This window comes from Plutella xylostella, chromosome 30 (assembly GCF_932276165.1).
Source record: "Plutella xylostella chromosome 30, ilPluXylo3.1, whole genome shotgun sequence".
Classification (NCBI taxonomy): Eukaryota; Metazoa; Arthropoda; class Insecta; order Lepidoptera; family Plutellidae; genus Plutella; species Plutella xylostella.
In genome coordinates, this window is record NC_064010.1 from 657,075 (window position 1) to 683,538 (window position 26,464).

The window sequence follows — 26,464 nt, forward strand, 5'->3', positions numbered from 1 at the left end:
AAAGTATCAGTCTGGCTAATGGCTGAAAAGTCACCAAATCTTTGCATTGTCAAATTTAAGTTTTTTTTTCTCTTGTCAATGCCGAACCGCCATTTTTCTTTTTCGGAAAAAGTGATGAAAAAAAGGTGGAATACATGTTAGGGATGTCGAAAGTGCAAAAAAATATCGATATTTCGATATATCGATATTTTATTTTATATCGTTACTGAAATCGATATATCGAAAAAAAAATATCGATATATCGATATATCGGTAGCTTTATAGGAATAAATTCTTGTGAAATCAAATAATATGGAATTATTAAAAAACACTATTTTTTAACTGTCACTTTGTGCCAATGTCGTGTATTTACACTCTCGCTCGGTACACGGTTGCGAGCTAGTATCGCCACATTGCGTTGTGAGGCCAACAAAAGGGTATTGTTAATGAAAAAATATCGATTTTGATATATTTTCGATACTTGATTATTTATATCGATGTATCGATATATCGGTTTACAATATATCGTCGGAAAATATCGATATATTTATAAAAATATATCGATATATCGATACATCGATATTATTTCGCCATCCCTAATACATGTCAAATATTTTCAAGGCTGCATGTGTTGAATTAAATTTCAACAAACGTGATAACAGCACCAGCAAATAACATTTTAACCCGCCACGCAGAAAGTGTATAATTCCGCACATTTAGATGAGAGGAAGCCGCGCGGTCGGCGTGCAAGACTTCGTTCCGGGTGCATCAAAAACAAAGGGGTTTTTTTGACCATGGGATATTATTGCACTGTCCCGCAATGCACATCGCTGGCTGGAAAGACGAAGAACGTGAAGTTCCACCGTTTCCCGCGCGATGTGACCATGGCGGACAAGTGGAACGTGATACTGAAGCGAATGAAACCGTACACAAAGTATTCCAAAGTTTGCAGTCTCCACTTTACTCAGGCGGACTATAACGTCACCACTATGGGTAAGACGAAAGGTACTTGGGTTTCCCCGCTTTTATTTTTCTTTTACATTTAATTTCATGTTTTTCCATGGCTTCGTGACTCATAGCCTATCATTGTGTTTTGTTTTGGTTATTATGTTTCTAATCAGATTCTATTATTTGTCCTTGCCTGTTAGATTTTGAAGGTTGCCCTTCAAAATCTAACAGAAATCGAACACTAGAAATCGTGGTATTGTTGGGTTTTGATGCACTTATTGATATGTTAGGGCTGTGTAACCTAGAATTGCCTGTGCCTGATGACTTAGTTATGATGTGCTGTCCACACAGCCACTAAACCACAGTGAATCATCAATGAAATAAGTCAAATTGTGGTTTTCACTATAACAATCATTCCGTTAAAGCTTGTTACTTTTCAATTTTGTGAAGTTTCACTGAAATGACCAGCAAATGGTAGTAATAAATACAATTTGAGTGTATTATCTTTATGGTTTTGTCTAAAAATATCAGCTTATCAGTTGAAGATAAGTGATCTTACATAATTCAATGTAGTTTTGTTGTCTAATCAATGATTTGTGCATACTTTGGATTGTTATTTACTACTCAGTTAGTAACATTGTACATAGTAAAAAAAAAACTGTACCATCTGGGAAATCCATTCTGGCCAAAACTGAAAACAACATTCCGTTTTCAGTCATTGTAGGAACAAGTTTGTATATACACCTTTCATCACCACTCAGCCACTAGCCAATAACCATAAATCCTAACTAATATTATAAATGCGAAAGTAACTGTGTCTGTCTGTCTGTCTGTCTGTTACTCTTTCACGCCAAAACTACTGAACGGATTTGAATGAAATTTGGTATACATATGGTATAGACCCTGGGAAAGAACATAGGGTACTTTTTATCCCGGAATTCCCACGGGAAAACTTTTTAAGGCGAAGCGAAGCGCGCGGGAACAGCTAGTTGTAAATAAGATCTTTGTGAAAAGCAATGTTTGTGTAAATAAATATTATCTCCATATACAAACCTCACCAATATTTGGTGTGTAGTTAACAGAAGACCAAACCAATCACATTGCGGGTAGAGAAAGGTTGAGGAATACTAAGAACAGGCAGTTGTTGAACTGTTTAGGAGAGGCCTATGTCCAGCAGTTGACTCATTTTGTCTGCTAATGAATAAACAACATATTAAGATATTATGTTTTTGTAGTTTTCATGGTTTCAAATAGAAAATGCAGAAATGTTGTCCATACATTGGAATGGTCTTTGTCAGCTGGAATTTCAGTTTTTATTTAGATGGAATATTATGCATAGAATTTAACTGCTTTTGTTGTTAAAATTTACTACTTAATAGATTTTTAGGAACTATAAGTGTATTTAAATTATCTGTATCTGTAACTAGCTTAAAAGAGTTCCATCTATTTTGACTTAGTCAGAAGCCAAAGACTGTTTGGAGTAGATGATGATACTGAAAGCCTTATCTTCCTGATTAGCTGATTAGAATAAAAGTATTAATGATGATGAGGGTATTCTTCAGCCTTCTAATGATATACACAAAACATCTGCTCAGTGTATGCAGATGTGTCCAAAATAAAGATTTAACCAACATACTTTTTAGCTGACATTATCAAACAGGGTTCATGCTAGTGCCTCCTCGAGTAATGGTATCAACCTGTACCTTATAGACATCTGTTGCACCCAGGGCACTCACCTACTGAAACCAAATCTAACTGGCTAATCCTTTTACCTTAGTGTTTTCAACAACACACTAAGAAGAACACGATTCATATTGAAACAATGTATTAAAACCATATGAAATTGCAGGTCAATGGAAGACGTTGAGCAAAGATGCAGTGCCTTCACAGAACCTTCCTCGTCTGCACCCAGACGGAACAGTCATGGTCATCAGGAAGTCCAGGACGGTCAAATTCAGGGACGGATCTACGAAGAAGGACGGGGAGAGCCACAGGTAAAGGGATTATGAAATGGTTTAAATGTTTTGTGTTTTTTTAAGACTAAAAGAGAGTCAGGGATTTGTTTAGACAGAAAAAATTGTGATGTTTTACCTATGTCGAGTAAATTTTTATAGGGTGCATAAACTATAAAAATTTGCGTTTTCGGTCATACAAAGTGGTGCCCATAATTTTATCTATAGAACTAAAAGTTAAATTAGGTTACTGATGTTTTTCTTTTCTGTAAACGCAATTTTTCTCTTAAATAACTTTGATACATCACCTAGGTTATTTTCATGGACCTCATAGAAGTTCCAAGTGTTTTAGGTTAAAATAAAACTCCTTCTGAAATCGTCACATCCGCCCATGTATGATTTAGTTTTTTTCCATCATAATAATCTTGCCAAAACATACCCTTTCTACACCAAAAACTAAAATTTCAGCGACAAAACGCACGACAAATGGCCGCAGACCGCCGCTATGTTGCAAAATGGCGCCTCTTCCGGCTCCGGCGGCAGCAGCGACGGCCCCTCCACGTCTTCCATCCATGACGCCGCCGCTGTGAGTACTGTTCATCATTTGTATCATTATAAGGCACGCAGATACAGAACAGAATACGAATGCTGATAGCTTACGAAAAAAAAGGTTCGGAGTTGTGCTGTGCCAATTATACGAGTCTATCCCGTTGTATTACGTGATGGGGAATTCCGGGCGGTGAGAAAATGTAAGCGTGCAGTGTGTGAATCGCCCTAAACGCACCGATTGCACGGCGATTTGACAGGCTACATAAGCCCCCTGGGCCCTGGTGAGAGCGACATAGTACATGTTTAACATCTTCGGCACGCTTGGTTTCAAATCGTGATATAAATCTATATCAGCGATACTTATTATCATCACTACTATCTTAATCACCATCATTATCAAAATCGTCATCTACCTGAGCAAATTCCAAACCTTCTACTTAACTAATTCTCTCAACAACATAAGCTAAAGAATGTTTCTTTTAGCCCCCAGTCGCAAAAGAGGGGTGTTATAATGTTTCATGTATACTTGTGAGGTCATTTAGCAACACATTTGTTCAAATCTGAGATAAGTATTTAATGGTCTTATTTTTGTTTAAATATACTTATATATGTTACTGTAAAAGCCCGAACAACGGTAAATCCTAAGATTTACGCGTAAAACCTAAGATTTACCAACTCTTAATGGTAAAAGCCCGAAAGATTTTGCGATTCGCACTTTTACCACTATTCACTTGGTAAATCTTAGGATTTACATTAAGGCACGGTAAATGTTGAAAAAGCCAGGTTATAACTTATAACCTCCGTAGTCGAACAAAGCGTCCGTAGTCGAGCGGGCTTCAGTGATCGTAACTGATCACTGAGGTTTAGCAACAACCAGCATGGTCAGCCATTGGATGGGTGACCGATTTCAAGTGGTTCTTTTCTGGATGCTTTCGTGCTTCGGACGGCACGTTAAGCCGTGGGTCCCGGTTGCTGCTTCGGCAGCAGTCGTAAGGCCTAGTCAGAGGCCTTCGGGCGGCTTGAAAACGTCTGACAGTCGGGTTGCCCACTTACCCGACAACTCGCTCAGCACAAGCTTGCTTGTGTTGGGGTCCACCAACGCGCACCAGGCCAGCGTGGTGGACTAGATCGAAACCCTTCCTTCATTGGAAGGAGACCCGTGCCCCAGCAGTGGGGACGTAATGAGTCGTGATGATGATGATAACTTATAACTAACCGAACTTAAGAAATATTTATTATTGCAATCTACTTTACTCGACGTCAACAATAATAATACGTGAAAATTATTTTACTTCCGGTTTCCGTGTTTAAATTATCGTTCAGTGAATGAGTGAAAATAAAGTTATTTTCCAATAATCCAGCATTCAATGATAATTCGCATCTATTACTATACACATAAATACCATAATCCGGTGCATTACATCGCCCAAACCTTGACCTCCAATTTCTTTTCGACAAGTGGTTATTGGGAAAAACCGTTATCGCCAAATCAAAACGCACTTTATTCCCAGCACATACCGACTTACATCGCTAGCAAAATCACTGTTCATAAAAAATAATAAAGAAAATTATTTAAGTTTTTGATTGAAATAAATGAATAGGTAATAATTAATCTTTGTTTTATTCCCAAAACCAACTTTTACTAGGTGTCAGTGGTAAAACCTAGCATTTACCAAATTCTAATGGTAAAAGCCCGAAAAAAATGACCCATTTTCACAAATCCTTACATTTACCAACTCATGTTGGTAAATCCTAAGATTTACTGGCAAATCCTAGGATTTACCGTTGTTCGGGCTTTTACAGTAACATATATACTTTAAAAAAAACACGTACGTTCTACAGTGTAGTAGATTCTAGTGAAACCATAACCTACCACAAGCCTAATTATCTTAAGTACTATCTATATACAATGCCTACTATTCTATACCTACGGTAGGTTTTTATTATCTTAAATTACCTTGAACTTACCTCAAATACATTATCTAATGAAGGCTATGTTTACAATTTAGTTAGGCTTACATAGAATACGTTAATGAAAAGTATCCTATTATGAAAAATATATTATTTATAGATAAGTATCAAACACAGTAATCACATCATCATTGAACTGATCGATTCATCACTATTGTATTGCGCTATCACACAGCCTATAACTGGTATGACTGGTAGAGAATGCTCTTAGCATTAAGTCCACCTGATTGTACATCTACTTTTGTAAATTGTCCAATAAAAGTATAAATAAATATAATAGTGAATTGTAGGAACTAGCCCATCGCCAAGACATGGCCCTTGTCCATCCACAGATATTGAAGTTTATTACGAGTTTTAATTTTAAACGCAGATATTGGTTCTAGGGTCTATTGTTTTGTTAAATGTTTATTATCTCCAACCCTTTCCAGTCTTGTAAAACGCTACTGTCAAACAGTTTACAGCCTGTTGCACATAAATCATAAATACAATAAAGGAAACCAAGGCCTCTAAAGGAAAACCACAAACCATCAAATTCACCGCAACTTTATCCTTCCAGGTGGCATACCGCCTGCAATCACTGGCCAACATCGCCAACAGTTTGACCCAACAAGTGCACCAGAGCCAACAAATGGCCGCCCAGAACAGTACAATCACCAACTCTGCCCAACCCTCGCCACCCAACCCTGGACCACAGCCAAGCAACTCAACTCCCAAACCAAGGAAACAAGATGCTATTATGCAAACCGACCCACTGTCAGAAGAAGAAGAAAACAAATTGAACGCTAGTTACAGCGATTCAGAGCATTCGTTCCAATCCGAACGAGTGAATGAGTCGTACCCCCAACCAGCTACACAGTACCCGAAGGAAACAGAAAACTATGAGCCACCAGGCAACCATGACTACGAAATACCCAAAGACTACACAAAAAGCACCAACGATGACTACATACAGAACGAAGAAGCTGAAAAGTTTGCCATGGTACGGAAACCGCACTATGACAAACCTGAGAATGGTTACCCCAAATACGTTCCCGGTTCTTACTCCAAAGAAATGTGCAATACGGATTACAACAGGGAGTCGTTCCAAGAGAAACATCCAGAGTATCCGAGACAAGAGGTGTTATACGGTTACCAGAATGGGTATCCAGATCCAGTGGAGATATTGAAGAATCAACAGCATAATCTTCAGATCTTGCAAGGGCAGCATAGAGTGGCTGAGAACCAGAATTTCTTCAACGAGAATCATATTAAACAGGAGATAGATTTGAGTAATGAGGATGAGAAGTATATGTATGAACGCGGAAAGGATATGGGTAAGTTTGATGTGAATTATTGAATAATCGTTTATTTTCTTATGAATTTATGGACAGAGCGCTGATTACACCTACCGAGAAGAGTGGTGAGACAGTACCCTCGGCCGAGCACTCGGTCAATTCCTAGCCGTTCATTGAACGAGGATACTGTCTAGCCACTCTACTCGGTAGATGTAACAAGGGGATAACGGAAAAGGCCTCATACAAATCCTGGCATGTACTACCAATGAATTGTTTTTTAAAATATAAGTACAGTTATACCACGTGCTCTTACGGTGAAAGAAAACATCGTGAGGAAACCTACACATCTAGATTCAAGATATTATGTACCCTGTACTTATTCCAAAACGACTGTACGCTCGAAAGTTACTGCAAAAAACGGTTGGCCCGCTTACAGTGCCCGTGCTCGTGAGCATAATCCTACTAATATTATAAATGCGAGTTTGTTAGTATTGTGTGAATGTTTGCTACCTCTTCACGTCAAAACGGCTGAACCGATTTTAACGAAATTTTGTATGGAGTTAGCTGACATCCTGGATTAACACATAGGCTACCTTTTATCACGGGAAAACTTTTTAAGGCGAAGCGGGAACAGCTAGTTATTATTATTCGTGCACATATCCTAACTGCCCGGTAGTATAATATTGTTTGTATGTACTTGCAGAAGGCAGCATGTACTCCCAGCGGCGTCTGCTGCCGCACCCCGTGAAGACGGAGCCCGACCCACTCGGAGGTAAGACATACAATAATAGTAATATACAGATTATACAGGGTGTTGCAAAAATGGTATAGTAAGCCGAGACCTACGTGTGTAACGGTCTTATTCATAAAAAGTTACGGGAGACCTATAGGCCTGCTATAAGCAAATGTCAAAAAAACTTTATTCATAAACGATCAATAGCGCTAAAGAACTCTCCAACTGATTCGTAAAACCTTGATATGCTAAAGTTGGCTGGACCCTACTATACACCTTCCGTAAACCTCCTCTTGTACAAAAACATGGCGGCCGGTCAACAGCTGTTCTGCTTTATTGACGATTTGACATTTGTTGTGAGTTGATATTTGCTGAAAATAAGTTGCCATGGTAACGTAAAAATTTAATTATTTTTTTGTGGGTTTTGGCTTGGCCAACTGCGCCTTTAAGCCAACGTAAACTTTTTTAAGTGCCGCGCCGTGGCTAACATAGATAATAGAGATTGATAAATGAATGAAAGTTTTCGCTATTTTTGTTTATGGTTTCGTCGGACCGGCAACTTAATAGGGTAAATGTCAAAATGTTTGGTCTGTGAAATCTATTAGCATCAATATAGTTATTGAAGGTTTACGGAACTATTATGAATAGAGATTTTTACGAAACCTCAAATAGGCTTAATGTGTTCCGTAACTATTGAGCTCAGTAAACCTACTTTAAGGTTTTTTTATGAATAAGACCGTAAATATCTAAGCCCGGTAATGAAATCAGAATATCTAAGTATTAATTTCATAGAATTGCACGGGGGTCACTCCCTTCCGGCTTGCTATACCACTTTCGTTACACTCGTGCTTCTGTATAAAGGACAGGGTGAAATTTTATCAGGGAACTTCCATTTGGCAGGTGAATGTCTGCAGGCGCGTTTTCTCTTTTACATTATAGATTTGGCTACGAAAATGTTACTTGATAACTTTCCAGTATGATTTTTTAAATGTTTAGAACGCAAGACAGACGTAATACATTGCCTTTCAAGAGTAGGGGGGCTGAAGGATGATGATTATGATGTTGAACCACTACCGTTGAATGTACTTAAATCGATCAATAAACATACATTTAGATTTTGCACATAACTCCGTAAATTCATATCTGATAAAATACAATACAGCACTATAATAATATTATTATGAGTATCGTATTTTCTGTATCTAAGCAATAGCTAACTATCACAAGAATCGTTACATCTTTTTTTTTTATTTTATAAAACTAAAAACATTTAAAGTATCACTAAACGGGGATTCCACGGAGGTCAGGACTTTTTCCATCGTCTCAATCTCTTACATCTAAAACGTGTTAGTAATAACATGTTGAATATTTTTGTTAGCATCCACTGATAAGGGTGACTAATAAAATGATATGGTGCGATGTGAGATGACGTGGATAATGACCACCGAATGACGTTGTTTACTGACGCTCTAGTGTGTATTTATTTAATTTATTTCCAAGAAGTAATGGTTTTAAAAACTAGAAATGATTTTGGAGATGCAAGGTAACCCAGGTTAAAGTGCACATCCGAAAGATTATCATTTGGAACAACTTTAGTTACGACGTTCAGAAATTGGTGATTTTTTTAATCAAAAAATTATAGGTGTCCTTATACTATAAAGGGAAAATTTTGTGAGGATGTTTGTTAAGTAGGTACTCTTAAAAACTACAGAGATTTTCTTGAATTTGATTGAATTTTATTTCTTGATTTTCTTATTTATTATTAAATAATTAAAGCCGATTTTTGATACGTACATCAACTATAACCATTAGTCAAGTCACTTGCCAATCATGTAAGCTACATATTATATATTTTGTTAGTTTTTAAGCAATGGTTGACCAATTATTGAGTTAAGTACGGATCCAAAAACTGAACCCTTAGACTAAATTTTATCCTTTTTATTTTATGTATGTTTAATTTGCCTACTTTCAGTGTGTGACAACGGCATGCCCCCGCAGAACAGCCCCTACTACCAGATGCAGGAGGGACAGGCGGCAGGTAACGACTTACCTTATTAACTAACGTGTGATTAGTGTTACCTTAATAATTAACCTACCTAAAGCATGATTTGTTGTTCTCAGTCGTTGATTGCCCAGGATGCGCCAGACGTGTAGTCTATCTAAATAAAGACTATCAGTTCTTTAACTGGTTTATTTTATTACCGTACCGTAGCTAAGGCGGTAGTGAAGCTGCTTCCGAAGCTTGGGGCCGCGGGTTCGGATCCCGTCCACCCAGGGCAAACATCTGTGTGAAGAGAATTTGTGTTTGCCTTGTGTCTGGTTTCCCTTCACCGTTAGAGCACGTTCGATTTGCACTCAAATTCCTTATTTCCAAAGAACTCTTTGGTACCGGCCAGGATTCCAATACACGGCCTATCGATTGATTACCTCTAAAACTATTAAGTAACAACAACAATGTTTTATAATTTCAGGTGGTTTCTACGAGCAGTTCGCGCGCCAGCCCGGCCCCGAGCTGCTCATAGCCAAGCAGAACGCACTCGCCGCGCAGACGCACCTCTGTGAGTGTATACATACATACATACATACTTGAAATAATATATATCATCATCATCAGCATATAAAAAGTATAAAGTTCCAAGTTAGTAAGCTGTAGACCCCCGCAGACTGCAGACTTTTAGTCGGCCGATAGTTTGGTCGGGCTCTTAATCAGTATGGAGATATATGGTAGTGCGCGTGGGTACGCGTATGGTAGTACCGTACATTCAACGATTATGTATCGGCCGATACTCCATACTGATTAAGAGCCCGATCAAACTATCGGCCGACTTAAAGTCTGCAGTCTGCGGGGGGTCTAAGTGGCAGTGGGCTGGTCACATCTGTCCAAGAACCGATGACCGATGGGGTAAACGTGTTCTGGAGTGGAGGCCGCGACTAGGCAAACGTAGTGTGGGACGCCCTCCGGCTAGTTGGGGTGACGACTTGCGAAAGGCGGCTGGTAATGATTGGATGCGGAAAGCTAAAGATCGCATCCAGCGGCTTGCTTTGGTAGTCCAGCAGTGGACTGCTATAGGCTGATGATGATGAGTGCCACTACTAGATAGTACACGAGACAACAGAAACAACTGTCTACAGTTGCACATCATCATAGTCAGCTCGTTAACGTCTGCTTATGGCTGTAATTCTCGAAGGGGTAGTCAGAGGTGACTCGCAAACGAGTCACCCACTTTTCGCTGTACATTTGTGCTCACGCGATAAGTTGCGAGCCGTTTCCCTGTTCTCTCAGCGTTCACATCTAAAATCTAGATGTGCAGGTTTCCTCATGATGTTTTTCGGTACCTTTACCTTTACATAAAAACATACCCGTTGATAAACTGTTCAGAATTTGACAATTTAGTATCTGAGATTAAGGGCGTCTTGCACAACAAAGTTAAATCAAATTAAATCTATGACCTCTTGCTCTGACATTATACTGTCAGAGCAAGAGACAAACTATTTAATTTTATTTAACGTCGTTATGCAAGACGCCCTAAATCAGAATTTAAAACCTCAACTTCGGAAACTGACGCCAGTTTTTACCCGACTTCAAAGAAAGGAGGAGGTTCTCTATTCGTCTGTACGTACGTGTGTTTTTATCTTATGTGTGTCGGTTTGTTGCAGGGCAGAATACGATGAAGCGACCATTCTTCTACAGTGAAAACCCACACTACGTGCCGGGATCTCAGTTGATACATAGATATGAGGTGCGTACACTAAATTAACCCCCTTATTCATAAAAAAGTTTGTGAACGCTTTAGCTACTGGACTGTTTTGTCCATCTCTGGTTCTCTGTCAGAGGGGGTAAGTCCTTAAACTGAAGTGCATGGAAGGAGAGACGTATCACTTGTTCCTGAGGCCATTACACGGGTTCGTTATCGACGTAGATAAACGTCACTATATCGCGATTTGCCATAAATATGTCGGTGTGGTTGGTGCAACGCGCATTAAACGAGTTTATCGATGACGTCGATAACGATCCCGTGTAGCGGCCTATGTGGCCGTATCATAATGACGAATATTTTTGACACTTAGGTACTTAGGAGTTATAATGCGTTTTTTTTATTACGATCTAATGAAAAATTACTGTGCACCGTCTATCGAATAACTAATCAAAGAGTAATTTTTTTCGTGATATTGCTTCAGTATGCCCGACCTGTATGATAATATATGATACAGTATGTTGTAAATTTGGTATTCGACTTTTGGAAAACCTTTCCGCTTCCTGTAGTAGGTACCACTTTTCCAATGCCCTGTATTTGGTCCATATCTTTTTCACATTCATATGGATTCCACCATTCATAGGCTATAAATATAAAATGTACACACTCTGAAACCGACCTTATTCCTCAGGATCTAACGCGGATTCTGCAGTGATGCCCACATTCCACAGAGCGGCCGTACCATGAAAAATCTCCTACAAAAAGGTTTTTAATGTTATATTTTTATATTGTTTATTTCGTAGTAGTAACTTTACTTTTACGTCTTAATTTTAGTCACTTTGCAATATGTGCGTATTTTTTTTCTGTCTAGAAACAATATGGCCAATTTTATTGTTTAAAATGCTTGAAAAATTTTAATTTTTTGTTTCTAAATCATGTGCTTGTAATGAGCGAACGTTTTACAGAGATATTTTTCGCTAAGAGCCTATCGTTTTACACGTCGAATAGTGAATGTTTTTAAAAATTTTAACTGTCATAATAAAATTATTGTTACGTTAAAAAAAACATTCGTTTCAGTAACAGATTGGGTGGAATTTTGGGATTTATCAGGCCTTCAGGTTGGTTACTGATAATTTGAACTGCCAAAGCTTCAGTTTTTATTTTATTCTGTGGCCTAAATAATTGATGTTACCATAAAACTCAACCTTTTCTTGCACGTGAAATATTTTTTTAATTGTGTTTAACTGAAAATTGTACAAATTATTCGAAAAATCATTTATGTAAAGTACTGTGCAATTTTTACGATTTTTAAACCGAAATTCGGTACAAATTGTACATTGCCCTTATAAAAAATACTTATCATTTACCTAGGTTAAGTAAAAGATTTTTAGTATCCTTGATTTTAGCCATGTTAAATTTAAATTAACAGGTGTTTTCTTATATTTTTTGACGTATTAGTGTATTTTTTATTTGAAAAAAAAAACTTATTCGTCGACAATAAAATTCAACAAAACGTTTAGAATAGTAAAAAATAAGTTTATTATAAACAGTAAAATGTGTTTTAGTGAATCTATAGTTACCATAGTGCACATTCTATGTTTATTTTTTTTATTATAGCTGTGTCCAAAAATTTAGTTGATTTTGTTGAGTGAAGGCCGATGGCAAATAAAAAAAAAGTGATATTTTATCGAATTTATGTGGCCATTTGAGAAAAGAAAAGAAAATTTAGAATTATATAAACGTCACAATTTGTTTTGTTTATTTTTTGTTAAAAAATACTTGCCAAAGCTTTCTTTTTGTTTACCAATTTTATAGCCGTTCCACTTAGTTTGGTGCTCCCAAATTTTATTTTAAAATACAATATATCTAAATAGTTTATTTTCGTAAGCGTGCATTTTTATGTTAAAAGATACTTACTATTTATAAATACTATATCTAAGAGTACAATTTTCAAAGTTTGTACGCACATAATATGTATGATTAGCAGAACGCTAGTTTTTGTTTTTATATGTAAAAAACCGAAAAGGATTTCTATAATATATGCCACTTTATTTACCGTAGTTTTGTAAGAGACTGGGAATGTGGTTTAAGAGTGTATAATATCGTGAAAGTATGAGCGTGCACAAACTATATTCTCCATTTATTGAAAAAATATATATTTAAGTATGTTTTTATAGAAATTTTGACAATCTGTGACTCTCTTTATTTTTGTTATGTTTTGAGTTTTAAGTTTATTATGAGAGTTTTTTTTACATAATAATTTGATAAATTTATATAAAATTGTATAGATAGTGTTTTACCCTTGTATCACCTTCATATATATTTTTGTATATAAGTATTTTTTATTCATTTTATTAATAGTTTTATGTTATTTGTCCGCGCTCTACGTTAGACCAAAGCTGTGAATATTATAAACAGAGAACGTATAAGGAAAAGAAATGCGATTTTTATACAGAAAAATAGGGCATATTTTTCGAGTACACACTCGAAATATGATCTCGTCAGTAAATATGAAAATCAGAGGATCTGTTACGTACATTTATTACCTAGAGGTATAAATAAAAAAAAGAATGCCTATTTTTTTGTTGTAAAAAATCGTGTTTTTTAATAGATAAAACGTGATTTATAAATTATGAGGAAGCCTTTATCTATTATTTAACTTTGATATTCAGTAAATGTTGTTTTTGTAAAAAAATATGCGGCTTTTCTTATAGTTTAGGAATCGCTTTAGCGAGTAAGTAAAAAAATGGAGATTCGGAGTCAGATATTTTTAGTAATAAATCATGGAAAAGAAGAACTATTAAATATACGTCTAAAAAGTAAATATCGAAAGTTTCGTTTTAATATATTTTTTACAAGCAGTGGCCATTTTGTCAAATAAATAAGTAAAATTATATTTTTATAGTTTTTTTTCTTACTTACCCCTTTTTATTCTTAACTTATTAGGATTTTGTTTAGGTGTTGAAAAAGGGTATATTCAGCCAAAACCCTCCGGCCCCTTAAGCCGCGTACAGACCGGCCCAACGGACGCCAACGAACGGGTTTCGTTGACCTGCGTTACTGCAATCTACCCTTTATTATGTATGATAAATATCCATCGTTGGGCGTTCGTTGGCCGTTCGTTGGGCCGGTCTATACGCAGCTTTAGATCGACCACATAAGTGAGACAGGTAATGGTATGATCAGGATTGAGGAGGGCGAAGCCAGAGTGTTATAGCGCTTCTTGGGAGAGGCCTATGTCCAGCAGTCGACACAGGTCTTCATACATACAGATTTTTGCACTCGGGTCTGTTCGATACCCATATTATAAGCTCTGTCTAGCTTGGGGTCGGGCGGCCGTGTGTGAGATGTCCTCATATATTATTATATTATACAAGGGGTTTTTCCTTTTTTGCACACCCGTGCTTTTTGATCTTCGTACCTCCTGTAGGTTGACTGGCAGAAAATGCTTTTAGCATTAAGTCCACCTGATTGTACATTTTACTATTGTAAAATTGTGCAATAAAGTATAAATAAAAAAAATAAAGGGGCGAAATATTTATCAAAGAATTATAATAATAAGTTTAACCATTTAGATCCACTTCATTTCAGTTTTAATATTTACAAAAAACAAATTATACTAAATTTAAGAAATTAATTTTAGATGTAATTTAGTTTCTGTTTTGGTAAAAAGTACTTGTATTTACAACTTTGTTAATATTTTTTTTTTTTTTTTTTTTTAATAATTAACTTATTGCCTTATTTTAAGTTCTATCTAATAGTGGAAACTTTACTGGTCTATGTATTAATTAAGAACTTTAATTTATTGTATTATGATACTGTCTGTTTCCCTAATACTAATAAATAATAAATAAAATAAATAAACGTTAAAATGTATACCTGAAAAATATACAATAACACTACACTACAGAAGCGAAGTCAAAAGTTCATTGGTTTGTAATTCAAATACCTAAGTAGGTACATAATTAATACATTATGTATTCAACATCTACGCATTTCTGATTTGCATAGCTGCATTGTTATACAAGTATTATCTAGAAGAGTAACAGTAATTCAAAATTATTAAGTAAATGGGGAGTACGGAAGGATCTCTTTTGAGTGATTTTCCACCAAACTGCTATGCTACGTACGAGGGCGGGTCAATAAGTCCGTGACTTTTTGAAGTAAATACTGGTTTTTGGATATTTTAATTTTTATTATTCAACGTAGTCTCCTTTGAGCTCTATACACCTTGTCCAAAGTTTCAGCAATTTTTTTATCCCTTCCAAAAAATAAGATTTCACGAGGTCATCAAAATACCCACCTTGGCCTTCTTTGGCGCCGATTCACCCCGAGAAACCCACTGTTTAGACTGCTGTTTGGTCTCTGGTGTGTTGTGGTGGATCCACGTTTCGTCCACGGTTACAAAACGGCGCAAAAACTCGTCCGAATTTCGGTTGAACAACGCCAAACACTCCTGCGAAGTTTTGTCATTCGATTGCGTTTGTGAGCAAACGCGGCACCCATCTTGCGGAAAGCTTTTTCATACCCAAGTGATCATTCAAAATTGAAACCACTGATTCACGTGATATCCCTGTGGCTTCCACTATCCCTCTCACTTTCAATCTCCGATCGGCCAACACCATGTCGTGAATTTTTTCAATCATTTCAGGTGTAGAGACCTCAACTGGGTGCCATGGACGTCCGGCATCTTCCGTACTTGTACGGCCAGAACGGAATTCAGTAAACCACTTTTTACCATAGATATTGATGATGCAGAGTTCCCATAATCTTTATCAAGCTTAGCCTTGGTTTCAGTGATGGTTTTTTTCCGCAAAAAATCATGCTTAGTGAGCACACGAAATTCAGGTTTTTCCATTATGTTTTTAAATCACGCGGTAGTTGCTAAGAACGGGTGTAAAACACAAACCAAGTGACGTAACTGGTCCAAATTTTGACAGATGTCAGTTGACAGTTGCCTGTTGACAGGAGCAATGTTGTTCTTTCAGTTAAGTGGCGGGAAATTATAAAAGTCACGGACTTATTGACCCGCCCTCGTATATAATAATAATAAAAATAATATATAAAGACTCTCACCTTGTACTAATGTACTCCCTTGTGGGGTAGGCAGAGGTGTATTGCTGCACCCACTTTTCGCCAGTGTTTATGTTAGTCCCAATGTAATAGAGGGCGGGCCTATTGCCATTTTACGGGCACATCCAAGACCCGAGGAAAAACATCTGTGTTTAAACAAATATCTGCCCCGGGACCTTCGGCACAAGAGTCAGCGTTGCTAACCGCTGCGCCATCCGGTCGCTATGCTACGGTACGTTGTCGTTGATAACCTCGTGGATGGATGCGTTGATGTCTACCAATCATATTAATTGGTCCATATAGCATAGCTCTGGTGAGATCGGATTTCTTTTACATCATCGCAGCATAGTATAATCTCTCGTGGAATAGCATCATTATATCTGGTACCAAAGCTTGTACCTTGTCAAAGTAACAAACCGTCGAAGGTTTGTGTGAATAAAAGGTTGTACCTATGTGAGTTTGACAAGGTACGAAAGTGTAGGTATAGCTACTCATTAAGCTAACTGTAGGTATACTGGGCGGTCAATGACTGAAAAATCGAACCACGATAACTCTGCTTAGCATCTGAAAACATCTACGGGTGAGGCCCCATTGGTGCGTTGCGATTGCTGCGATGCGTTGCGTCTACGCCCACATAAGGCTACTGTAAGAGAATGCTATATTATAGCATTAAGTTCGCCTGTACAAATTTAAGAACAATAAATCATTTAATATTTTATAATTTTAAGAACTACGTAGGTAAGTACCTAATACGAGTATGTAAATACTCTGTTACTTTTGTTCTCTTTGTAAGTACCTAAATAAGATGTAGATATTCTTGAAGGTCTCTCAAATGGATCTCTATACATTGGGTTTCCTTCCTACCCTGTCCAGGTTATGTAGGCAGGTAGCTGAAGGGTGTCCCATGCTTTGTCTGTTCTTGGTGTCGCTTAAAATACGGCATCAGGTATGCTCGTAAGTATCTGATCTTATCGCTATCAAGGCAACGGTAGCTGCAAACATTGGAATATTTGCCATGTAAGTATACCGAAGTAGAACTTTAGAAGCACTGACATATCCGTAAGGTATAAGAACCCATTTCCGCTGTGGTGAACTAGTTCGCGAGTCATCATCATCATCACAACTCATCTCGTACCCACTGCTGGGGCACGGGTCTCCCTCCAGTGAAGGAAGGGTTGTAGGCCTAGTCCACCACGCTGGCCTAGTGCGGGTTGGTGGACCCCAACACAAGCAATGCTTATTGTGCTGAGAGAGATGTCGGGTAAGTGGTTTTTAAAATTTTAGCATGTAATTCAATTAATTCATTAATTTATAATTATAATTATGTCATAAAATAAACAATGCATTAACAGTTATATTTTTAGCTTAATTAAGTTAAGTTTTATTTAAGCTAGTGTTAATGTAAATGTTGTGTGTAATTATCAATAGGGCAATAGATTTAAAATGTTTTTATATTGCTGAATTTTATGTAATATGGTAATCTATTGGCTGTTATTACACATTTTCCAATAAAATAAAATAAACCCGACTGTCAGATGTTTGAAGCCTCTGACTAACCTTAACGACTGCTGCCGAATCAGCAACCGGGACCTCCGGCTTAACGTGCCGTCCACAGAACACTATACTCTCTACCGAGGAGCCGTCTGAAGCACGGATGTGCTTAGAAAACTTGAAATCGGTCACCCATCCAGTGAGTGACCGTGCCATCTGTTGCTCAACTCCATGATCGGTTACTATCACTGAAACTAGCTCGACTACGGACGAACCTCTCTCTCTCAGCCTTCTATAGTCCACTGTTGGACATGGGCCTCTCCTAACGATCGCCATCCCAAACGGTCACACGCCATCTGCATCCAACGGCTTCACGCTACCTTCCTCAGATCATCAGTCCAACGGGTTGGGGGGCGACCGACTCGCCGTTTGCCGACACGGGGTCTCCACTCCAGAACCTTTGTACTCAAGCGGTCGTCGGTTCTGCGGGCTACGTGGTCAGCCCATTGCCACTAATCCTTTTGGCTATGTCGGTAACTTTAGTTCTCCTGCGGATTTCTTCATTACGAATCATATCTCGCAGGGACACTCCTAACATAGCCCTTTCCATAGCACGCTGAGGATGCGTACCTACAAACACAAAAGGCAAGAGCAACCACTATCGTGTGACGGGAGACAGGTAACCGGTAGTGGTTAGAGGAGGAAGGCCGCCCTGTATAAATTTAAGTTATCTGACGCTCCTTTCGTATATTTAGGCCTGATTTTTCAATAATCAGATTTTGTAGTTTTTAGTAGTTTTTCTGTACCTCCTGTAGGTTGGCTGGTAGAAAATGCTTTTAGCATTAAGTCCACCTTTTGTACAATTATAGGTATTTCATATTTGTGCAATAAATTATCAAATAAATAATAAGTGTTATCTGAGGAATAAAATTGTTGCTGTCACATCTGAATGTTTGTGTTACGGCTGATTTTTCAATAGTCAGATAAAAGTTATCTGAGGAATAATTCTGATGCTGTCGCGACTGAATATTAAATTTGTACAGCATCAATTTTATTCCTCAGATAACATTTATCTGACCATTGAAAAATCAGCCATTAGACAATGACAGCAACAATTTTATTCTTCAGATAACACTTATCGGACTGAAAAATCAGCCCTTAGAGGTAGAATGCACCTCACAAGCAATTTGTCAACAGTGCAAGTGTGAAATTGAATCTACCCTGCGGTATCCTATGTGCTAAACGTTACATACATATATCACTTATATGGGTAGATAGGAGCACACTTACAATATGTAAATTAAAATAAAGAAACAAGTTTGGTAGGCACACAAGAAATTCGAGTTTTCGATTGAATCGAGCAAAATTTTATGGGGTTGACAACCTTTTTGTGCAGTATTGAAATAAAATTTATAAAGTAACTACCTAACTAACCAGTTTAAAGTATTGTTAAATACTACCGCATGTAAGTTACTTGTACTTACGTATGTAGGTTAGGTATACATATGTAGGTACTTACATCCCGCCCCCATTAGCTAGGTTAACGTGAATTTGTTCCTAGGGCTTATAGTTACAGACGCGAATTTCGAAATTCTGATTTCATTTTCGGGCTTAGATATATTATGCTGCACATATAGGTTTCGGCTTAGTATACCTACCTTTTTTGCAACACCCTGTTTAAATAATGTCCCTTACAGTACTTACTACTTACTTAGTGCCAATTTCACCTTTCTCGGCTATCTAATATCTAACCGACAGGGATTGATTTATAAATTAAACGTCATCTCCATATAAAATTCATGACAGATGTGTCAACAGTTAACCATTAGGTACTCCCTGGTTATGTTCTAACAGAGAATGGTGAAATTGGCACTTAGTTTCGAAAACCTGTTAGTTAAAATCTCTTTAGCTCAGTTATGGCTTTTTTCTTTTTATAGCACCTTCTACCTATATTCCAAACAAAATATTCGATGAGCCGAATCGTTATTGGACTGAGTAGGTACAATATACCTGCACATCTAGAATCTATTAAACATAACCCCCTATTAAACCAAACCGGTACCATCCTAAAATTGTTACCTACATATTATAATCCTCTTTTGAATACCTAAACGTCAAAGTTCAATAAACCAATTAAGTTTATAATAAGAGGAGAATAAAAGCGGAACCAAAAGTGTCGTACTTCTGACGTGACCGCTTAAGGAAATACAATCCTTTCTTGTTAAAAGTCTTTTCTTCGTCTTCTGTAGTCCGCGCTTGGTCATCGCTTCGGACAGTCGTGTGTATATAATTATATACTATTTAATTATAGTTTAATTCAGTATCGATTCTATATAAATACTCTTTGGAGTATATCACGGATCTCTGTGGTGAACCGGCCGTTTTTTTTGGTGATTTCTGAAAGTTATTTTTGCGGTAAGTACCTACCTAACTAAGCTATTATATTATGTTAAAACTTGACGAGTAGACTTGAAAATTCGGTACCTACCTACGTGCCTAAGTCTAGATTATTTATACGTAAACTTTATACCTAAATAAATACCTATGTCATGTGTTACAGTTAACGTCACACAAACAACACGCTAACGGGCGAAACAATTTGAATATAAGCATATTTAATTGGGTTATTTAAATACCGTTCGTTCTTTTATATTTAAATACGCGGATGGAGACTGATTTTTATGCATACCTATTGATATTTTTCCAGGTTGTACAGTCAGCAAAAGAGACATGTATACCTCCCTAGCACTAACATTTAAATAAAGCACTATTCGAGTTATATGCCTTAGGCTGATATGTAGGTGTCATGAAGAATACCCAGTTTGTTTGTTCTATATTGATAAAATAATATTTTATTAATCTATTTCCATCTCTATGAGTGGATAAGGATCAAACTGTTTGCATTCACGGTCAAGAATTGTCTGTTTTGTTGACATTAGGTTCCTATGTGATAAATCGCATTCTGAGAAAAACTTAGTAGGTATGATACGTAACTACCTTACCTACCAATCGATGCTATTGCTTATACTTACTTAGCGGTCAAAAGTCAATTGGGTCAAAGATCATAGGTTACTTTTCAAAAACCTAAAAAAAACATCGTTTACCTATTTGAACTTAGTTCCGTGTATAAAGCAGCTGTGTTTGAGTCGTTCCATGATAAAAACGCATCCTACCAACTACTAAATCTTCCTGAAAAACAACTTCCCTATTTTGAGGGTTGTTGTTGCAGTCCTATGGCACCCCAGAGGTGCAGAGGGTCTCCACTAACGTCCGCCACTTCCGCCTATCTTCGGCTGTACTTTTGGCCTCGCTCCAGCTAAGTCCAGCGGCTCGCAGCTCGCTTTCAACATTTTGAGGGTATTTTTCATTAAATTTGAACATTGCTAGACAAGCAAAACGATATCACCTTATGTACCTATACACGAATAAAGACAGATACACTCGTCGTAATGAATAAAAATATACAAAACATTTGTTGAAGAAAAGTCATTGGAATATTTTCTGCCCTGTCGATATTTTTGTTGCTGTAAGCTGTAATATGACCAATGTTCACAAGTATGGTAGGATTTTAGCTATGTTATGTACCTAGGTAGGTATATTGTATATATTTTTATGCAATGTGTGTTAATTAAACCAAGTTTAGTGACTAGTTACATACATAAGTGCGAATTTCGCAGATGCATTAGGTATTTATTATATTATTATGGATTAAGAATATTACATTATTTTTTTGTTTGCCCCGGAATTTTCAAGTTATTATTCTAATAAAGTAACCGGAGACACAATCTTGAATAGAACAAAAAGGGCATAAGGTTTGGGCAATCATAATCAAATCATCATCAGCCCGCAATCGTCCACTGCTGGACAAAGCCCTCTCTCTCCCAAGGAACGCCACAACTCTCTGTTCACACTTGGTCAACCATCATTATCATCACAACCCATCACGTCCCCACTGGGGCTCGAGTGTCCTTCCAATGAAGATAGGGTTTTAGGGCTAGTCCACCACGCTGACTTATTGGTGGACCCTAGTGCGAGTGGGTAGTATAGTTATAATTTATGTATAAAAAATAATAATATTGAAACCCGAATTTCCTAAACTAGGAACTAAAATTCGCCAGTACGCGTACATTGCAGCTACTTAAAACAGTGTTACATATTTATTAGTTCAGCAAAGGTCACTAGAGTCAATAGAAACATCAACAACAATGCTTTTCGTTTTAATTTACGTATTAACTTTTTAATTAAATCGGACTCTTTCACGCGTAAACACAGCTTAAAATGTCATTGACGCATCGACTTTTGATCTTTATTAACATAAAACTTCGCTTCTCCAAAGGTTTTCCTGTGGGCTTCTGGGATAAAAAGTGTATTATGTGTTAACCCGATACCCTGGAGTTTCCTACATAGGTACCAACTTTGCTCTATATATCCGTTTCTCATAATATCTACAGTGTCCTTTTTATCAAATCTTGGACAGAAAGTCACTGCAGAATTCAAATTTTAGTGTTATTAGTTAACAAAAAAAACACACACGCACTCACGCCTTGTACTAATGTACTCCCTTGCGGGGTAGGCAGAGGTGCATTGCTGCACCCACTTTTCGCCAGAGTGTTATGTTAGTCCCAATGTAATAGGGGGCGGGCCTATTGCCATTTTACGGGCACATCCAAGACCCGAGAACAAATATCTGTGTTTAAACAAATATCTGCCCCAGCCGGGAATCGAACCCGGGACCATCGGCTCAGTAGTCAGGGTCACTAACCACTACGCCATTCGGTCGTAGTTAACATAGGTAGATATAAGTACCTAATAATACTAATAATAATATGTCACGGTCGGTTACTCGGTCATAAAATAGAATAACAAACTCTAGTTACATTGTCGAGTGCTTGCGACGACTTTAATATGTGCTTAGACGAACAATATATATGTACCAACAAGATGGTGTGTCACATACAAAAACAAAGCAAATAATTGCCCGCATTTTGTTGACTGTAAAAGCGTATTCAGTTCAACCTAATGACAACCATTGTACCAATAAATAAAGTCACATATCTTCTAAGGGCTGATTTTTCAATTGTCAGATAAAAGTTATCTGAGGAATAATTCTAATGCTGTCGCGATTGAATGTTTATATTAAACAGTGACAGCTATAATTTTATTCGTCAGATATTTATCTGAAAATTGAAAAATCAACCCTGAGAATAAAGAATAAGTAAGTAGGTAACTAAGCAGACTAATTCAAAATAAGAGCTCAGTGGTTTGAAGTGGACTGTTATTAATTTGTTGAGACGTTTTTTTTTGCACAGACGCTCCATCTAGTTTGTATTAAAATATCGTTGGCTGACGACGACGAGTGTAATATGTGCAAATGTAGATATTACTAATAACGTACACGTTTTAGTTTACGTGCTTAAATATTTAGGGTCTGTTCCACAATGTCTGGTTAGTGGCTACCTGACGGTTAAATTACTTGCAGTCACTCTCTGTTATTATTTTTTAGACAGTGACAGCATGTATTTTATCCGACAGGTAGCGACTAACCAGACATTGTGGAACAGGGGCTTACACTTAAAATTTTATTATAAAGACAAATGATATTTTTTTATTAGGTATGGTTTTTTTTTTTTTTTAATACTTATTTGGATTCCTTTATTTACTAAACATACATAAGTATTGGAAGGTACCTTATCTACTTATACTAAACTATATATTTTAATAAATTAAATAAGTAGGCCATAGGGCACTACCTACCTTAATAGGTAAAAAATATTAGGTATGGTTGAAATATTTAGTTAGATCTTGTGAAAAAAACTTAAACTCATACAAAAATCATAACATTTTAACTCATACTCCATAAAAACCAAATTATATACACTTAATGCATATAGGGCTATATGCCTACTCCTGTAAGTGGCTTTCTCTCGAGTGCAACGTTTGTAGTAAGTACCTTGTACATAGGTGATAGGTATCCCTCTTAATTTCAGCTCAGCCAGCCTAGCTCCCGAGTAAACTGGAGCAGCAAGCCTGGGTGTTGCAATAGCTGAGATAGGCGCTCTGTTGGTCCAAGAATAGATAATCTCGTTTCTGTAGTAGATTCACAAGTTAACAGAAGGTAAATAATTAAAAAAACCCTTCATTTCCTAGAATCCAGTTTGGTCTTATTGGTTTAAAACTAGAGACAAAAGGCCGCCTATATACTGGTTGATAGTTGAACGCCGTTTATATACAAGTTAATAATTATATGACCGGTTCCAATAGTCGATTTAAGTTAAAGTGATAGAAATAAAAACACGACGATCACATTTTGTGAGTATGTAAAACAAATATAATCAATTTCAGTATTCAGTTATTTATTTCAGTATTAGGTTAACTTGTACTTTAACTTGTACTTCCTGAATATATCATGAGTAACATCTGATGGGTCCACTTTCCGACAAATTTATAAAGAATATTATGGCATTATTTGTGAATAAAAATAAGTGCATCAGCATCATTATAGCACTGAAGAATGTACAATTCAGTAAAGTCAGTTCACATGTACACTCACGGGCAATGAAATAGTTCCACTCACAAAATGTCGACAACAAAAGACCCCAATTTTTTCAAACATTTCATTTAAAAATTGTACAAAACATTACCGTATTTTGTTGGTAATATCCTGATGCTCTATTAAATATACTTCAATGTTGCAGAAAACGGCATTAAGCTAGCCTTTTCGGTTTAGAAGTAATTTGGTGCTTTTCTCAGTTAAACCTTTTCATTGCCCATGAGTGTATTTTCAGCCAAGACATTTTTCAGGACCCCAAAAGTATTGCACACGGAACCTAAGGTTAGTTGAGTTCAAGACCAAGAAAGGTATCTAAGTAATAACTGGTTCTAAGGTTGCTCACTTCGTACAACGCAGCTGAACTGGTCAGGCCGGATATCCTGAGGATTCCCTGAGTAGTTGGTGCGATGGGCTGTGGGATTGTGTATATAAACAAGGTTATAAACTTTATTTAACCGCTTACAACCCGGTGACCCATTGGTCAACCAGACACAATAGATTTTTGACTGTCTCTAATTTCTCGGGATGTGAGGGATTAAGAGCGTTAAAATTTGTAAGTAATTTTCTGATAAGTACTGAAATACCCTGTTTGAGGTACAAGTATAAATGCAAATTCAGTTTAGGAGGTGACATAAACGTAATGCCGACTTTAGATAAATGTTTCTTTCTGCAACTCAGCATCAATATTATCTTTCTCTTATCTATCGAATAAATAATGTCAATACTCGTTTAACTATAGTTAAATCTTCCCCTGACTGTACCTATATTACACTACAATTAGCCTAATAGCTCGATTATTGCGACACACCATAAATGAATGCTTTGTATGTTTCCCGCTCTTGGATTTAAGTATAAATATGTATCTTTTATTTACATCGTTAGGCTTGCTGACCTGAAATTAAGTAAAGGGATGAAGATATGTGACTTACTCACAATTGTTTTACTCGATAGAGCCACGTACAGGAGTTTTGGCCCCTACATACATACATATAATATATGCACTCACGACTGTAATCCCCGAAGGGGTAGTCAGATGTAGCTCACAAGCGAGTCACCCACTTTTCGCAGCACATTTGTACTCACGTGATAGGTTGCAAACCATATCACCGTTTTGGGATAAGTACAATGCACTTAGGACACACATCTAGTTTTGCCCCCTCTCAGAATATAATAGTTCAGTTCTTTATTCAGTAAACAATTAACTTATTGTATTTGAATTTAACAATAAAAATAACATAAATATCTATGATTAACATAACAATAACATGCACAACAATATTATTATATACTTACAAGCAAAAAGATTCATTATACGGAAACAAATTTTATAAGATTAAAAAAGAAAATACTGCTAAATTAATTATCAATTTTGTCGTTTATAAATTCCTCAACTGAGTAGTAACATTTCTTCAACAGGTACAATTTTAGTTTTTTACTGAATAGTTTATGAGCAGTCAACTCTTTATATTCTATAGGCAGGTGATTGTACAAATGGAGAGCTTGATACTTTGGTGAATGCTTCGCTATGTCAAGATTTGGGCAGAAATCAGATTTGAGATCCTTTCTTCTTGTCTGTAATCGAGTATGTCTCTCTGATTCAGATTCTAATCGTCGTAGATATTTTACTAGATGGGAAGTGATAACCAGAATATATAAGCATGGCACTGTTAGAATGCTCAGTTTAATAAATACTTCCTTACAAGATTGACGCTTATATATAATATACTCATTGATACATGTCGAGCTAACTAGCCCTTGTTGTATTACTATGACTAACAAACACACATATTGTTGTTAGCTGACAAATTACGTGATTTCTATTCACCAAACGTTTGTTCAATAAAACTGTAGCGTAACTACGTAGGTAGTGCATCTTAGTCAGTGTGTGTTTCAAGGGAATGGTTGAAGGCCACACACGGACATAACTACAAAACAACCATTTATCCTAATCCTAACTAGGTAATATTCTATCTAATATTATAAATGCGAAAGTAACTGTGTCTCTCTCTCTGTCTGTCTGTAACTCTTTCACGCCAAAACTACTGAACGGATTTGAAGGAAATTTGGTATACATACGGTCTAGACCCTGGGAAAGAACATAGGATACTTTTTATCCCGGAATTCCCACGGGAAAACTTTTAAAGGCGAAGCGAAGCGCGCGGGAACAGCTAGTCTAGAATATACCATGAATGGTCAACATAAACTCGCTAGCGATGAAATAGCAACCAGTGACAATAGCACCAAATCAC

The 26,464-nt window shown here is 36.9% G+C and overlaps 2 protein-coding genes across 4 annotated transcripts in view; both read left to right on the forward strand.

Annotated features, from left to right (window-relative positions):
• Positions 1-583: 583 nt before the first annotated feature.
• LOC105392431 lies at positions 584-13,997 on the forward strand. Of its 3 annotated transcripts, none has more exons than XR_007268091.1 (9): positions 584-984; positions 2,777-2,921; positions 3,348-3,465; positions 5,956-6,712; positions 7,377-7,445; positions 9,379-9,444; positions 9,878-9,964; positions 11,069-11,146; positions 11,793-13,997. XR_007268091.1 is itself a non-coding variant. In XM_048632026.1 (9 exons), exons 1-9 carry the CDS (start codon positions 774-776, stop codon positions 11,814-11,816), a joined length of 1,560 nt encoding a protein of 519 aa, XP_048487983.1. In that variant the 5' UTR covers positions 584-773; the 3' UTR covers positions 11,817-13,997. The 3 variants fall into 3 exon arrangements, 2 of the variants coding, with proteins under 2 accessions (XP_048487983.1, XP_048487984.1); XM_048632026.1 differs by having other exon boundaries at positions 11,064-11,146; XM_048632027.1 differs by having other exon boundaries at positions 584-972; positions 11,064-11,146.
• A 5,891-nt stretch (positions 13,998-19,888) lies between these two features.
• LOC105391748 (fatty acyl-CoA reductase wat) overlaps positions 19,889-26,464 on the forward strand; it is a 42,829-nt gene continuing 36,253 nt past the window's right edge. Inside the window, exon 1 of the mRNA XM_048631888.1 lies at positions 19,889-20,080. The gene's annotated coding sequence lies outside the window, so the exon portion shown is untranslated. The remainder of the gene's footprint in view (positions 20,081-26,464) is intronic.

Coding starts and splice junctions, on each gene's coding strand:
- LOC105392431 (XM_048632026.1), top strand. CDS start 774: ATGGGATATTATTGCACTGTCCCGCAATGCACATCGCTGGCTGGAAAG. Junction 3,466..5,955: donor CCATCCATGACGCCGCCGCT/GTGAGTACTGTT, acceptor TTATCCTTCCAG/GTGGCATACCGCCTGCAATC. Junction 7,446..9,378: donor GGAGCCCGACCCACTCGGAG/GTAAGACATACA, acceptor GCCTACTTTCAG/TGTGTGACAACGGCATGCCC.